At 49.2% G+C, this 16,792-nt stretch overlaps 1 protein-coding gene across 1 annotated transcript in view; it reads left to right on the forward strand.

The window, feature by feature from the left end:
- Nucleotides 1–5,940: 5,940 nt before the first annotated feature.
- Nucleotides 5,941–16,792, forward strand: part of LOC119463535 (protein naked cuticle homolog 2-like) — a 49,010-nt gene continuing 38,158 nt past the window's right edge. The window contains exons 1-2 of the mRNA XM_037724371.2: nt 5,941–6,411; nt 15,595–15,692. Coding sequence (XP_037580299.1) covers nt 6,387–6,411; nt 15,595–15,692 — 123 coding nt within the window. The 5' untranslated portion in view covers nt 5,941–6,386. The remainder of the gene's footprint in view (nt 6,412–15,594; nt 15,693–16,792) is intronic.

Below are 16,792 nucleotides of genomic sequence, written 5' to 3' on the forward strand. Positions count from 1 at the left end.
CTGGTGAACAGGCGTACTATGTACGCGCGCACCAGCTTAAAATTTTACTTACTTAAACACTTACTTAAAAATTGGAGGGTGAGCCGAGACTTTAAGCACTGGTTATGGTCCACAGCCACTACGCTGTTGTCATCGTGATGATGATGAAGATATGAGCATCTCCATTGTAACGGGGTGGTGGCAAATGCCATCCAAGCTCGTTTTCCTTTTTTTTTTCTGCTTTTCTTTTTTAATTTCTGGTTACCTTTATACCGTAAGCTACATTTACTGCCATTTACTGCCGCCTAGGAAGAACGGTATACACTGATGTATTGTTCATGCACATTCTTATATACGTTGAATAGTACGTATAATCTGCACGTCACTCACCGAAGCTTAACGTGAGATTATACGAAACTATACAATGCAATAAAAACAAACAGGCAGGAAGATACGACGCTAGGCCCGTTTTACGATTGGACCGTATCAGTACATCGTACCGATATAAAAAATGCGACATGAAACAATCGCTAATTGCGCAGCGTACCGGCGTTGATCTCAGGCGCGGATCCAGGGGGGATGTCCGGATGTCCTGACCCCCCCCCCCCCCCCCTCAGATTTCTGCATCGCCCCCTCACTGACAATCGCTAATTGTGCAGATGGCCCTGTCGCAAAAAAAAAAAAAAAAAAAATATGGCCACCAGCATTCTTCAAAAGTATTTTTCGCGAGTACCAGTGGTATCAGCCATGTAGAAGTAAAGCTAGCTCGCTAACAAGCTTAGTTGTATTCCGTAGGAGTGTGGTGTCGCGAAGTTGCCGTAGTTATTTTTTCTCATGAACACCTTGGACCTCCTGGCGCCTGCCGTGCCTTACTCGTCCCGTCGGTGGCGTCTAATGAACGAGGGGACGTCCCTTTTGCCAAGCACGCCGAGGTCCGCTCGAGCGCCTTCGCGCCTGATTAACTTAGTTTCCCCTTGGGGTGTCAACGGTTGCCTCATTGGCTGTCATCGGTTCCGCGACCAACCTGCTTAATGAAAGAGATCTCTTGCTGAAGTGTTCATATATAAATAATAACAACTAACAGCTAAACTAAGAACTACGCATAGGCAACTTTTTTTAACTGTAGCACTCACTGTGATCACAGTTACACGTTGACAATATCCAGTACGAACACAGTACCGTTCGTACGCTACAAGTTTTTCAGTGTAACTTCGCAGTCTTATTGTCGTACATTAAGCATAGGAGGCTCAAGCCCACCGGATCCGTTTATCTGAGTGGGCGTTCTCGCGGAGCGGGGCGAAGCCTCGAGCCGCGGCTGCGAAGTGGGGGAGCGTGACGTCAGCGGCCAACGCCAGCGCGCGGGCCTAGGATGGCGTCGCGTGGTTAGAGAAACGGGAGCAGATGCGCGCCTTGTGTAAATGGATGACGTCGCGTGGGAAACAAAACATGAAGACGCTGGCTCGCGCTCTCGCCTACTACGCCACATCGTTATTCTTGTAGGTGGCGTCGTGAGTCTTCATACGCAGTGATTCGCATATCGTAAACAACCAGCGTAGTGGTTGCTGCGTTGGAGCGGAGCGTTACGCCCGTATTCAAGAACGTTCCTCTAGTCAACACACCACCACGACTCAAGAGAGAAGATGGCACCGCCATCCCTCCACAGAAGTGGTCACTGAGCTTCATGATCATTCACGGGAATTCATGAGAATTGTCGCGTCTTTATTCTCGATTATTCTGCGCAGTACGACAATTGAAATTTGGAGTCTGATATCTCGGAGCACGGACACGCTAGAATAATTCTTCCGACTGATACTGTGTAGAAACTCGACTGTCTCTAAGTTTTCAATACAAACATATACCCACTTACTGTAGTCAACAAAAAATAATTGTTCAATTTTAGTTAATTGGGCTGCTCACAGCGATAATTATCATCGCACTTTGTGCCCCCCTAGCCACATAACTTATTTGCGCAGGTGGTCTTCGCGTGCCTCCCAGTGCCTAACTTTAAGAAAACCATAAAACTTAGTTCTAAACACCCTGTATTATCAGGCGCAGCCGCCAAGCACATGGCTGTATTGGGTAACGTCCTTTTCCTATAAGCTCGGAGAAACCGATACCTGGCTTCGCTACAGGTCTTCTTCCTCTTTCTGGGGTTTTACGTGCCAAAACCAGTTCTGATTATGAGGCACGCCGTAGTGGAAGGCTCCGGATTAATTTTGACCACCTGGGGTTCTTTAACCTGCACTACAACGCAAGAACACGGGCGTTTTTGCATTTCGCCTCCATCGAAATGCGGCCGCCGCGGCCGGGATTTGATCCCGCGATCTCGTGCTCAACGCCTGGGCTGATTGAGCCACCACGGAGGGCTGCAGGTGTTGCTTTAGCCGTATAAAACGCGGGTTTATCGTGAGGAAAAACGGTAAATTTCGGTAAACAAGAAAGGCTACTATCATCATCATCATCATCATCATTGACAGAAGCTGACCCCCCCCCCTCAGAAAAAACCTGGATCCGCCCCTGGTTGATCTGATGCAAGTCCTGCCAGCCCCATAGACTGTTGCGGAATGGCGATATAGCACCCCGGAATGAATTTACGTGTTAGTAGAGGAGAATCGAAAGAAAGGAGATGCGTTGGTAGGAGACAAGAAATTTTCAAGGCAACTATTGTAAACTTTAAGCTAGTACACAGGGTATCAAAACTTTTTAGAGGTTGCCTGTGGCAGATAGCACAATTTTAGTTCATTAGCTGGTCTACTCGAAGAGGCGGACACTATTTGCACAAAAAATTGAAATGCATTATCAACTAATTAACAAAATCACTAATTAAGCTTTTAGTAATTTTAACTAATTACCTTATGGCCCATATAGCAATTTCCAAATTCTAGGCGTGGAGTTCGCAGGGCGGATCCACTTGGAACGAATTCTCAGGATGCCACCAATTTCGAGTTATAAATTCCCGAACTTTGCGGAGAAATGCAATTTTTTTTTTTAAAGTGTTCGCTGAAGCACCCGGTATTTCATCAGTATCTCAAGTATGTATCGCCTCAGTATCTTGTATCCGTATTATGACAAATTTCAGAGTATCTTTGCCCGGACTTGCAGTCGAGATATGACATCTCACCGTATGTCAATGACTGTTCCCGCAGATAACACAGACCGTGCGTACGTAATTTACCCACGCTCGGAGACGAAGTTATACTTTACCTAACTCTTACAAGTCTATGGGATACATGTGTGACATTCCTGTAGGACGCGAATCAGCATTCATGTAGTCCGTGAATCAGCGTCGCACCGCTATCTACGAGGACCGTCCATTATCCGAGAGGTGGACTAACAGTTTTACAGTAACATTGGACATATCGTGAGCACTTGTATATTGCTTTCCCATTTGGCCGCTTTCTTTCTCTCTCTCTCTCTCTTTCTTGCGTGTGCGTGTGTGTTTTAGCCATCGAAACAACACAAACGTCTATGTCACAGGAATCGATTTGCCGGCCAGGCGTGGAAGACTGTTCGATCGTGATGGCGTCTGCTTCGAGAGGGGCCTTTTCGGACAGAGAGCTCCGGCCGGCGCTTCGCGCGCGGCGAGGACGATAATAAAAAGCGGGTGCGTTCGTATCGGATGAATTAAAAGAGGCCATCGGTGGTCGGCCGACCAGAAAGCGAGCCGCGGAAACCGCTGTCAACGGCAGCGCGGGCGGCGAGGAGGAAGATTTCACACTTGTCCGTCCCCGTGCGGCCAAATCGCCTGGCTGCCGGCGGATAATGCCCGTCATGCAACGCGGTGCCCGCCCATCCCAATGATAGGTTTCTGGAAGTCGGCTGGGGGTCATTTTACGCGTTTCGGCGACTTCAAAGGGGCATCGTAAAAAATAAACGCGGCCCTCTCCCTTCCCCGCGCGGCGGCTTCCCTCGGCCGCCCGCCGTCCAGCTGTCGCCGTCTTCTTCCGCGCTGCGCCCACGCGCACGTGGGCGTGCGTGCTCGCTGCGGCGGCGACGTGCACGTGGCCCGCGCACAATGGCACCGGGCAGCGCCGCCTCCCCTCCGCGCTGGTGGCGTGCAGCTGCGGGCCCGAGCACCCGGCGGCGGCTGAGGTACCACCTTGCGGGCCCACCGCGAGGTCGCACCTGATAAGGAGGACCGCGCGGTCTTTCCGCGAAGACTGAAAATCGCATTGCGACGCGTGCGACTGCACCGATTTCTTTTTTCTTTTTTTCTCCCGTCGCAGCTTGTGAAACAGGCTTTTCACGAAACTCAATAATTCGTCGGTATGGCACGCACTACTGAGGGGGGTCTCCTCCCTGTGTTCGGGTGGTGTTTTTGCGGTTATGTTGGCAAGTTTCGACGCAAAAGTAAAGAATTAAATTAGCATAGGAACGAGATAGGTGGTTCGAGATCACAGCGCGGGTGATAACGACGAGATTGTGCATACGACGCCACTATCGGCCAAATTATCGCGTGGAGGCGACTTTCTCGGCGACAGAGCGCGGAGTGCAAACGGACAACGGTTTGACTCGACTCCAGCTCCACTTCGTCGCTTTGTCTGCGCGACGTATGCAGTTATCCATATGTGCTTATTTTCTTCTCATAAAGATAGCGGCAAACGCGAGGCAATTACAACGCGTGAGACGCTGCGGTTGGATGGCACGGACAGGTGCGGGGACTGCACGCTGAGCCTTTATCAGCTACTTTAATGGCTTATGTACACTTCGGACCACGACGTTGTATACGTGTTCTAGCATAACACCCTATTTGAGAATGGACTGTAAGACAACCCGCGCACCACTTTTTCCACAGGCAAAACAACCACCTGTTGTCCTTCACGGAGCCCGCGGAGTCGGAACCTGAGCCGAATTTTATTGTAACCATAGCCGCTATAATACTTATACGATACCGCATAAGTGAAAAGACAAGCGTATGCGGATGTCGAATGTGTAGGTGCCTATGTAGAGCCGCTACAAGCTCATTGTTTTAATCCGAATTTTGTGCATGCGGATCACTTGCCAGTATTGAAGAAGTTGGATGTTGCACGGCGTAAAACAGACAAAATATTTTGGACCTTTGTGCATGCAGAAAGCATGAGAGAGAGAAAAGGAAGGTGAACGCGATCGTGTTGTACTCGGGTTGCTTCATATTTGTCTGATGTACATAGATTGTGTGCTGTAGCGATAGTGTGCATGACTTCCGCGTATGGTTATACAGGAACGTCCGAGAGCGCAAAATTCCAGTCTGGAACTCCACATCATAGCAGTACATTTATTCTCCGTCTATAAATTTACTGACATTGTTTTGTCTTATCGACAATGCTGAGGGTTTGGTTCAACATGAAGACTTATCGTTGAAGATAAGCAATTGCCGACCCTTAAATCTTATCGCACGCCATTTCTGTGATTGCACCCGGGCACAAGAAAGTCAGCTCGGACTAGGGCAACACAGAATAAAATGCCATGAATACTCACGCACAGTATGAAAATATATTATAGTTGCTCGTCACGCAATACTCGAGCTGTGATCACATGATCATCAGTGTTCGATTAAGTGTTCGATTAAGCTGACAGACCGTTAAAGCAGCAAAGCAATCACGCGCTGTATAGAGGTACGCTTAGTTGCCATATGACACGTTACCCGAAGGTTCATTGAACTGACTACAGTTCATCTAACATCAGCATATTCCTAAAGCAAGTATTTTATTAATTGTGTCTAAAATACTCGCATTACGAAGTGTATTCGAGCATACGAATCAGCTCCGATTGATCCATATGAATTTTAAATATGCACCAACGGTGGCAGTCACATCGCACCGCAGTCTCAATTTGTTCAGTGGAAAAAAAAAGAAAAAGAGTAGAGCGGTTGGTCAAAACTGATGAATATCTGAGAAGAGCCGAAGAGGTCAGGGCGACGGAAGGCCGTAAGGCACGTGAGGGGCTGATGTCTTCGGGCTTCTCGCGTCGAAACTTCTGAAGCCGTTTCTCTCCACTAATGACGCTGTTGGGAAATCTCGCAACGCGGCAGAGAAGGAAGTCAGCGGCGTTGCGGCCAGTCAAAGCGCAGGCACCGCAGCAGTCGAGTGGGCGCGGTTCAAGCCGAGGGCGACAGCGGCCGCGGCTGCTGCAGGCGCTCGCTTGCCCGCCGTCCGGCCGGCGGCCCCACCTCAGAGGACGGAGTGCGCCGTTCCTGCGCCCATTGGCTGGCGACGGCTTTCGCCTTGCGCTGCGGCCTCGCCAGCCGAGGAAAGGGGGACTCGAGCGGCTGCAAGCGGCGGCTCCTTCATTGAGTGCGTTGCCGAAAAGAAAGAAAAGTGTACTACAGCAGGCCAGTTCTGCGGGCGACCATGTCTTCTCGCTTACCGCCACTGTCGACGTTCGGAGCTCGGCTGTAATGCTACGGCGCTATTTTCCTACGCGGCACCATGGGCAAGATGCAGAGCAAGCACGGTGAGTGTATTGAAACCACGGCTTCCTGCTAGTTTTGTTGCAGCCGAGTGCCGCGGCGGCGGCGATACGCTACCGCGCTGTTGCTCTTTATGTCTCACAGGGACGCCGCCGTTGCTACGGCCGCTTTTCATCTGGCCGCCGCCGCGCCGTGATGGAACTTCGCTCACTGCCGCTTCCTCGGCGTGCGAAGCGACGTGCCGTCCACGGTCACGATCACGCTGAATAATGAAGAGAAATCTGCATGGCGTCGCTACACTGACGTAACGGTAGATTGCAACTCCGCGCACATGTTTTCCATCGGAAAAGGGACGCTTTTTGGTGGCTTTCGTTTGCAAGTGAGCTGATGGAGGTGGCCAAGCCATTTCACAAATCACGGGAGAATTGTTGGCTCGAAATTATATGGTGTGCTTACTCTTCACAGTACCTTCAACAAGCGGTGTTCGTGTGCGCTTTGCGAAACTTGAAACTACAATTACGAAGACGCATGCACTACGCTAAACAAGGGGCGACACGCACCCGCTGCCATACCGCCCTGCGGAAATCCACCGCGAATCATTCGCACGTAATTCCTTACTGCACCTCTTACGAACGTCTCTGACGTGGACAGTTGAATGAAAGATGAGCCACCGTACTTTTATCGCACGAACTGCCGGCGTCACCGCAGGTGCGAGAGAAACGGCTAGTGTTCAGCAGGTCTACTATACGCTTTTGGCATAATGAGCGGCAGGCCGCCGTTTAGGCGGGAGATCATTTAACAGAACCTCACAGATTCCCGAGCTGCGATTCCACTAAGTTGGTGCCATCCATCACCAACGGCGAAAGCAGAAGGGTCGCGGAGGGCGCCGTGGATTCCGAGCGCGTCGATACATCTTGTGTCGTCACCCTGGCAGGCGGCGTGCTTTCTTCAGTTGGCCCTGTTTGCTTGCGCCGGGGAAGCGCCCTTCGCGGCTTCAATCGGTGCGGCCGCCTGCTTCTCGACGCTACCTTTGCATGCCAGGTTCATTTTAGTCATTTTTATTTATTGTTTCCGTGTGTGCGCGCGTGTTTGTGTGTGTGTGTGTGTGTGTGTGTGTGTGTGTGTGTGTGTGTGTGTGTGTGTGTGTGTGTGTGTGTGTGTGTGTGTGTGTGTGTGTGTGTTGGCTGACGTTCAATTTAGAAGGCAGGTTTTAGGTGCCCGTTTTGTAACTGTGATGTCTTCTGCAGGGTATTCTTTCTGGTTGCGTTCCCTCGTGCTTGCTCGTACGCAACCTGCGTGCACCTTTAGCTGCCGCATTTTCGCTAATAGGTGAAGGGCGAGGTGGACTTTAGGCACTGCGTGCCTCCGCCGTGCAGGTCGATGCGTTTCAAGAAACAGGAGAACGAAAATATTGGGCTGTTTAGGGTAGTGGAAAAGGCAGAGATGTTACGCACTGAATATTTGGAGCTTCTCTCTCTGCGCGCACACACACACACACACACACACACACACACACACTATATACTACTATATATATATATATATATATATATATATATATCTTCAGCTTGAGATTATATTATTACTATTAGAGAATACATATGGTTTACTGTCAACATTTTGCGTTCTTGTGGTCGCTTATATAGCATGAAAACGGCGGTGCGATATTTTCGAAAAGGGGCTACCCGAGTATTTATTATTATTATTATTATTATTATTATTATTATTATTATTATTATTATTATTATTATTATTATTATTATTAAGTATTAGGGCTGCAGTGCAAGACAGAGAGGAACACAATGGTGTAATGATGTGTTGTTTTTTTACAGGACTGAGTACAAAAAGAAACTGAACGCGTATACTGGTTATGAATCTTTCTATACCGACGTGTAAAAAAACATAGCTCGTATACTTGTATAGCAGTTATAAACTGATCGTAATTCTTAATGACTAGCGTACGTCCTCACAACAACGAATGCTCTACTATTAGGAAATGAGAGCCGTGCCGCCCATCACTACCGACTCGAAAATCCTGGCACGGTCCCTCGATGGAAATTCCATCGAGCGGCCGTGATGCTGGCATATAGCATACCGGAAATGGCAAGCTCACACATTTTCTGAGTCGATGTTAACGAATTATGCGCACTTATTCTCGCTCAGACGGAAGAACAAGGGAGTCACTTCGGCATAAATTAAAGATGCCAAAAGATCCTTTCAACCACATTATGTAATAATGAAAAGGCAGCTTCATCGAGCATATGTCTCGCAACATATTTCCCGACGTCCATCGTAACGGCAGAAAATTTTTGCGACGGAGCGTAAGGAAAGGGGGAGGTCCGTCTGCATGAGGTAGGCTGTTCAATACTGCTATTCCGCATCGGATGATACGGGAAGGTAGCAAGTATTAGGTTATGAGTGACGGGTCACGATGGACAAATCCAAACAAGGCGGAGGGATAACGGAAGATACAGACTTGAATTCATCAAGAGTGGTTGGCTCAAGGGAAGCCTCAACGCGGAGCCGACGTTTCGACTAGGGAAATCCTTGTCGAATTGTTTGACCAGACAAGGACAACCCCTCTTGTCAAGACTTTGGCCCGGGCTGAGGTCTCTCATTCGCCCACTGTTGATCGGGTCACGTACGAGCACGTGACCGCAGAGAAAGTGCATGGTCGTTAGTCAGTATCGTTGATGCTTGAATTTATAAAATGAGGCCAGCATGATTTAGCAAGTTCGTTTAGAGCCGGTTCTTCGTGAAGCCCACGGCCGCTGGCCGTTTGTCTGGACAGACTAATTAAAGGGCACGTTGCGATCGCGGTCGGACGATTTCTAAACGTTTGACAGGTATCCTGTGGGGGCAAGGGTACCCCAAATAGCGGACGGTTATATATGTTATTATGAATTATCGACTCGCGGAAAGCTTCATGATATTGAAGAACAAAATTATCAATAAGTGACATTAGTCAACAGGTTCTTCGTATAGCTTAGCCAGCTTGGCGAAATCACAGGGAGCTCGCTGAATGCAAGAGTAAGAGGCAAATAAGTCTTGGAAAATCTAAGAACAGTTACGAGTGGCTTTCCTGGCGGCTGAGCCCCAAGATCGCTTTAAAGATCTCACCCCGCACCCCCCAACGAATCTATACAGAAACCGTGATTATTCTCGAGTTATACTGCCGCATGGAACGCGGAATGTCTGGCTGATGGCTGTACGTTAAGGAGCCTAGCCAACTCCCGTCTTTGGAAATCTCTCGAGTGCATATCCAGGCCAGGGCGGCGCCCTCGCAGATGAAAGCCCTCGTTGGCAGAGCGCACGGAGTGGACGCCGCATGATTGCGTGTGACTGGACGAGCTTCGCGGGAGCTGCGCGTGCCGCGCACCGGGTCCGATGCAACGCGGCTGCACTGATGCGAGGAGAGGGAAAGCAGAAAAACAGCCGTCGCGGCGAGAGCCGTTGCCGGGCCCCTTTAATCAGGGCCGCCGTGACGTCGAAACAGGGGCCTTCGTTCCCTCCGACTGGCGATACCGGCCGGAGACGGCACTCCCGTCATCTTTTTTTTTTTTCTTGTTCTCTTTCTTTTCGCTCTTCTCGCCACTGGTGGTGGCGAGAAGAATCGCAGTTCTTTAGAACTTGCTATTGTGCTGCCGCCATGAGCACAATTCAAGCTATGTCCATTCTTTCAACTTGTGGAAATATTCAAAACTCTGCAAGTTTCTGCTTGAGGACGGCTAGAGAGTTACCGAACTAAAGGAAAGAAAGATGTCTCTTGGAAGGTGAGCCAAGGCAAGTGGATTGCAGATTGGAATGGCGGCAGCCGCGACTGGGAACCGAACCTGCGACCTCGTGCTTCGCAGCAGAACGTCATAGCTGTGGACCCAGCGCGGCGGGTTATATGTAAAGTGCGACGAATGTAGCGCTCATTGAAATGCCTATCACTCTGTTAATCAACACAAAACTGTGGAAACTCGGACGGAAAGTGCCTGCCTATCTGACTTCGGGTCAGCTGTTGTACGAAGGCGCAGTTGTAAACGCGGATCACGTTCGCAGCATGGGAACCGAAAGTAAAGTGCAAAATTACCTGCTTGCAATGCAAGTTGCATTCGCAAGTACCTGTTTTTCGCTGACGCCACGCGCAAGGCAGAACAAGAATCACGTGTACAGGCTTCTCCAGAAGTTTTGAAGCCACTGCAAACGTGACTGGAGCTGGCTGTATAACTTCCGATGCTCAAAAGCCCGAGATTGAGCGAGGCATGCAGCCACGGGTGCGTGCTACATGGATACTTGCCACGCTGCCAGACGGCAGCCGCTGTCGCCCGCGGAATGGCTTCGATACGTTGGACAAGGACTGTACCTTCAGACATATCCAGACATCGGTCGCCATGCCCATCTCACGCTCCAACTTTCAAATTTCCGCTCACCAGTATATACTGGCTACCGTCTGGACTTATGCCTGCGGCGAAACCTTCCAAGTCCACCGTGGTACCTGACTGTATAGATCCAAATCCACCGTGCTATGCATGTTATTCACGCACACACAAATCGGCGTACTTGTGATTAGCTGTGCAGCAGCTTACGTATACTATATACCTTAGCACGAAAAGCGCTGCAGCCGCACCGTCCTCCCATTTTGTGCAAATACTCAATAACGTACGCCTAACGCAGCTCTGCCGTAGTTGGGGTTATCTCAGCATACAAGTCGCAACTGCGAAGTTGGCCTGGCAATAAGCACGGCTGCAGAACTTGCAGCCCGTCGTGGAGCGCTTTGGTTAGTGCTGTAAATGTCCGTGATCCGTTCCCTTCATTTGGAAGGCAGCAGTTCAGTATTTGTTTCCAGTCCTGAATCGCGGATTACTGGAACAATTAGTGTTGGAAATTAAAGAGACCACCCAGCTCAGTAAGGATATGAAATAGCATTGCAGTGGCTACAAATCCGCTGCATCCTCAGAGGCAATCAGCACGTCGATGAAGCTGTTCCGGTTAGCCTATGAAGGCCTGCATGCCTGTTTCGCACGTTTGCACGCGGTTAAACGCTATATTCGTATGGAATACACGCACTTATACAACCAACGTCTGGCTATACACCATACACAAATCGACCCTTGTGCACCGTATAGTTTGAAGTAAAATGACCCTTCTCTGTCGACAATGTTTGGCACGACCTTTGATACGCCTTTCCTATCGGAGTGCCCCATACTGCACCACGAATGTGAGACGACTGTACAATCACGAGGAAACTGTCGACCTTATTACGTATTAGTTCATGATCTGCAAATACCGGCCCTCTTTTATGTCTTATTTCTAGGTGCCCCTTGTTTTTATGCAGTGTTATTCGCCGATAATAAATTGCCAACTACAGCACTATGTATAATTGCCCTTCCGTGTTATTGCCTGTCACTGCGCTCAGTTCTTTGATCAACCGACTGGTGTCGCAAGTGTATAGATAATACATCTTTGCCAATCATCGCATCAGGAAGTAACGTTACTTTGTTTGACGATGCGTCGTGCGTTAACGCGTGTCTCCTTCGGGCGCGAATTTGTCGTATATACATACTCGATCCCACGAAATCTGTTCCATATGTGCAGTACGCGTCTTTCTTGGACTCGTCTAGAACCGCGGCGATCCAGTGAAAGCGTGCTCATAAATATACTGCCATTTTGCAACCCCAAGCGCATCGTAAACATGACCGAGTGTGCATGGCGCCGCTTTTCCAAGTCAAAGAAATCGCTGTCGACCTCGCGAGGCGGCTCTGCTCGACTTGTGGGTTAAGTGAATGTCCAAAATTTCGATGCGGCCATCGTCCGTAGATAATGACGGCGCTCTAGTCAGTGACTCTGGGCGAAACGAATGGAAAATGAAACGGACCGTTATACGGTACCCAGTCCCTGCATGGTCGATATCGGGCGCTTTTCGCAAAGCAGTTCGTGCGCTATTGAGAGCGGTTCGTAATAACGGGCGGTATCCAATCGGGTAACTAACTTATTAACGAAGGTGGTCGGCCAGTGATTGAAAGCTTTTAAAATTGTCAAGATTCGTAAATCACATTCCTGGTTATGCCCCATTTCGCCTGTCTGAGCTGAGTATGCAACCTTTTTCCTACCCGCAAGTGGCAAAGTGCTATGCATGCACTTTGCTGCTTGGTATCGTCCATGTGTGGGAGGTCTTTCCCACGGTGTTATCTCCTTATTGTAAACGCAGTCGGCAGTACACACTCGGATAACAGCCGGGCACAACGAAATGCTTTGGCTGTGAGACCACTGGCACATGCAGGGTGTTTCACTTAACTTGGGCCAAACTTTAAAAATATGCAAATGAAAAATATGCAAATGCTACGTAGCTGTACAGAACCAAAGTAATGTTGTTTGCCGTCGCTTGGTGATGCTCAGATTATGCCGCATTCCGCCTAATTAGATAATTAGTCTTAATTAATAAACTTCTAAATTCTTATAATTAGATTTATTAGAATTATATAGAATTAGTTAGATTTATTATAATCAGAATTAAAATTTTGCGAATACACGCAAAATTCCCGCGCGACTGGCCGCTCGAGGCACTTTGCGTGTATTCGCGGGCTTCTTTCACGCTCGGTAAAACACTTTTATGTAGCACGTACTGAGCGACAGAAAGCTGTATCGGGAGCTTTTCGTGTTGCTCTACAATTTTCTCATCGACGCGTTTCATTTGATTATAATAATAAATAAGTTGATTAATTAAGACTAATGATCTAATTAGGCGGAATTCAAAAAATCTCGGTATATCCAAGCGACGGCAAACAACATTACCTTGGGTCTGTCCAGCTGCGTATCATTTGAACATTTTTAAAGTTTGGCCCAAGTGATACACCCTGTAGTGAAACATCCTGTCACGTTTTTGGTAGGCTATAGTCGTATAAATTAATTCGGCACACTGCCGCACTACACGCCGCTATTAAATCCGTCGCGGTGGTTCAGCCGAGAACAAGTGCCCCTCAGATGTAACGAGTACGCAGTCATGGCGAGGTGACGGCTAGAGGATTTCCTGAGCGTGAGCACATAACGTCGTGACGGAGGATGCTCGCTTCATTTTGGTTTCAATTGACGACACCCGTTCGGCCAATGATTATTAGGAAGAGACTACGGAGGGCCAATGGCGAACTGTTACTGTTACACAATAAAAGATGGCTTGCAAACGGTGGGAGCTGAACCAACTTCCACTTTCTACCTCATTTGTAAGTTATCGAAAATGTATTCCTCATCCATAAATAATTCTACATTTAAAGAAAGAACAGTGAAAAATATCCCCTATGATGTTTTAGCATGTTTGTCTGTTAAGATCATTCTGTATATGATTACAACGCGCGCCGCGTTGTAAAATGCGTGAAATACGTGAGTATATATACGTATACTGCACCGAAGGTATAGGGCAACAGGTCAGGTAGCCCTGCTGAACAAACAAGAACGAGAGAAAAATTAAAGAAGTCTGCGTTGCCACTGTACGGCGGATCGTCGTTTTCCTCTCAGTTCTGGCTATTTGCAACTGCCGTATCGCGATGCCACGCATGCAGCTAACATGCTCGGGCCTCCATTTTATGACACAGCCTATATTGTAGGTCGTATTTCCTGCGCGCTTACTAAATTTCCCTGGTGGCTGGCAGCGTTTAATTCGGAGTCTTTAATGAAGCAGGAATTGGCGCTCCAAATGGACGACCTTTCGCGATGCGCTCGTTTTATACGAAGCGGAATGGGAGCGCCGATACACCTGCGCACGCGCGCGTCCGCGCATCGGCTGGCACCGGATAGCTGGTCCCATCCTGGGGGCCTCCGATTATGCAGCTTTCCGGACAGTGTCGGACGCCTTTTCCTGTTGTCTTCTCCGCGGCGGCGGCGTGTGACACGGCGTGTAGCGCCTCTGTCGCACCGGCGCCGTGATTGTGGCAGTTGCAGCAGTAGCAGCAGCAGGTGTCGGCTCGCCGGCACGCGTTTGTAGCGCCCCGGTGTTTTGGCGAGCGCCGATTCGCCGGCGTGCGACGTCCCCCTCGGTCCCCCCATGCGCACGGCTCGGGTGACCGCATTCTGCAACGGCGGCGTAAAAGCGGCGCCGGGGCCCCCAAAGCAGCGCTCGGCGGCTCCCGTTTCGCGGCGACACAAGGCATGCCGCCGGGCGACCCAGCGCGCACCCCCCTCCTCTGCGCTTCTTTGCTAATCCCGCGGCACGTGAGTGCGAGCCGCGCAGAGTTTTGGAACGTCGGCACCCGCTCCCTTTGTTTTTCGCCGCGCGCTGGACTATCTCGCGGTACCGTTCCCCCTGCCGCGCTTCGCGTCTGCCGACGACGAACATGGGATGATCGTTGTGCGCCGTTATTGTATGCTCACGAAGCCAACTTCGCCGTCGCTTGTGTCGATCCGATGCTCCCATCTATGATGCAGCTTTAAAACAATATAGCGTGGTTCTTACAACACGGCCTTGGGAAGACCCGCATTCCTCGGCCTGCTTCAAGTTTGTCGGGACTTCTAGCGCTTTAACCAATACATTGCTTCAACTGTATCTGGAAGTAGAGCTGTTGTGGCGTTTGCCAACTGTCCTGGCTTGGTTAATCCACGAGAGTGCTCGGTTCCCTAAACGAGAGCGCTTGAGTGTTAGACTTATGTCACGTGGTGTCTGTAGGGGTCGCTATTGCTGCTCGGCAAGGCATGTATCTGGCACCACGCGGCGTCCTTATTTCTTCTCAGAGCTGGTTTTGTTCAGGTACCAGTTGTAACGTCGATATGAACCGCGAAAAGTAAGGGATACTGAGAAGAAACGAAATAAACTGTCAAGTTATGAACTGCATACTTACTGTTAGGGATTGCGCTGTTTCTTCGCAGTCCGACAGTGGGATCCGTTCCAACAAGCCAGCTGTTAAGATTAATCGATTGCCGCTCGGGCAAGAAAGGTCAAAGCACGTAGCCACCTGTTCTCAAAGAACACGTACGGGCATCCCCTCGTTCAGGTATATGTTATAACACGTTACATGTTCAGTAAATTTAATTCTACTAAGTACAAATACACTTGACTATTCAATGCGTTCCAAGTGGTTAATTTTCTGAAACTGTTTATATCGAGAGCCAAACGTGTTGGGCGGGTGAAGCCACGCCTTGACGTACATACAGTGCCCGCCTGTTGTGTGATTGTCTTGTCTATTCTGTTTTGTATGTTTGGCGCCTAAGCGGATATACTGTGTAACTCCGGATGTATTTTGTCTCGTTGGCAGGTGACTGCATCGTTGTGAACGCGCATTTCAACCCCGTTTGCCAGCTGGATGACGACCTGCCGCGGCAAAAACCGCAGAGCCAGACATTCGCTTGCTCGGTAAGTTTCTGCGAGGTTTGTGCCAGGCGGCTTTAGCAGAGGTATAGACATCCGCTAACTGGGGATGGAGGCTCGACTGTAGTGTTTTCGTTGATAGGTTTGTGTGCAGTGTCGGTCGCGCACACCTCACTTAGCGATTTGAATTGTACTCGTGTAGTGAAAAGTGATGTAGCGTTTCTTTCTTTCGGTCACCATCTAGAGGGGAAAAAAATAACCGTTAGCAGACCTATGCACACCCTTAGTAGGCACGCATAAATAACATTGTCTCGCTGAGAGCGAACTTCCAAAGGCCCAAGGATTTCCAAATGGAATCATTAGTTGATGCTGGACTTTTCACAGAGATAACGCAAGTGTGCAGAAGCGCACGAAGACCGTTATAAACATTTGAGAAGGATCTTCGCCGAGCAGCAGTGGCTCAAGCCTTCTGTACCAGGGCTTGGCGTGTTACATTGTTACGTGCACGTTGACCTCTTTGTTCCAACGCACGCACGCATGCGCGCCCACGCCCCCCCCCCCCCCCCCCCACACACACACACACTATTTCCAGCATATTGAAATATGGGACAATTTATATAAGAGTCATTTACGAGCTTTGTAATAATGCGTAAGCATTCTTTGGCGAGTACGCCAGCAATATCTGTCCGTCCCGTGACGCTGCAAAATAAATGCATAATTGGTCATGTTCACACATGTAATCGTTGTAATAGTGTAATAGTAGATGACTTCTGGCGTTAGAAAAAAATACTTCGGGATTTGAACCGTGGACCGCAGCGTGGCAGACAAATGTCTGAGAGCCACATTACATTCTATTTATTTTATTATTTATTTTATTATTATTACATTACATTACATTACATTACATTCATGGGAGTGAAAGTTGCTGTGGCCTCAGTTTACGTCACACCCGGTTCAAGTCAAAAGGATATTAAGAGGTTTCTCTCCATCGAGTACCCCAGCAAAATCTGTCCGTCCCTTGACGCCTTATGTCTGTGTCTACCGGCCCCGACCTGGGTGGAGCCACCGGATTGATTGGCGGGGCCTCCGGCCCCGCTTTAATTGTTTCTCCTCAGGACCTCAATAAAGTTCGTACTCACTGTCTG

Source organism: Dermacentor silvarum, chromosome 1 (assembly GCF_013339745.2).
Source record: "Dermacentor silvarum isolate Dsil-2018 chromosome 1, BIME_Dsil_1.4, whole genome shotgun sequence".
Taxonomy (NCBI): Eukaryota; Metazoa; Arthropoda; class Arachnida; order Ixodida; family Ixodidae; genus Dermacentor; species Dermacentor silvarum.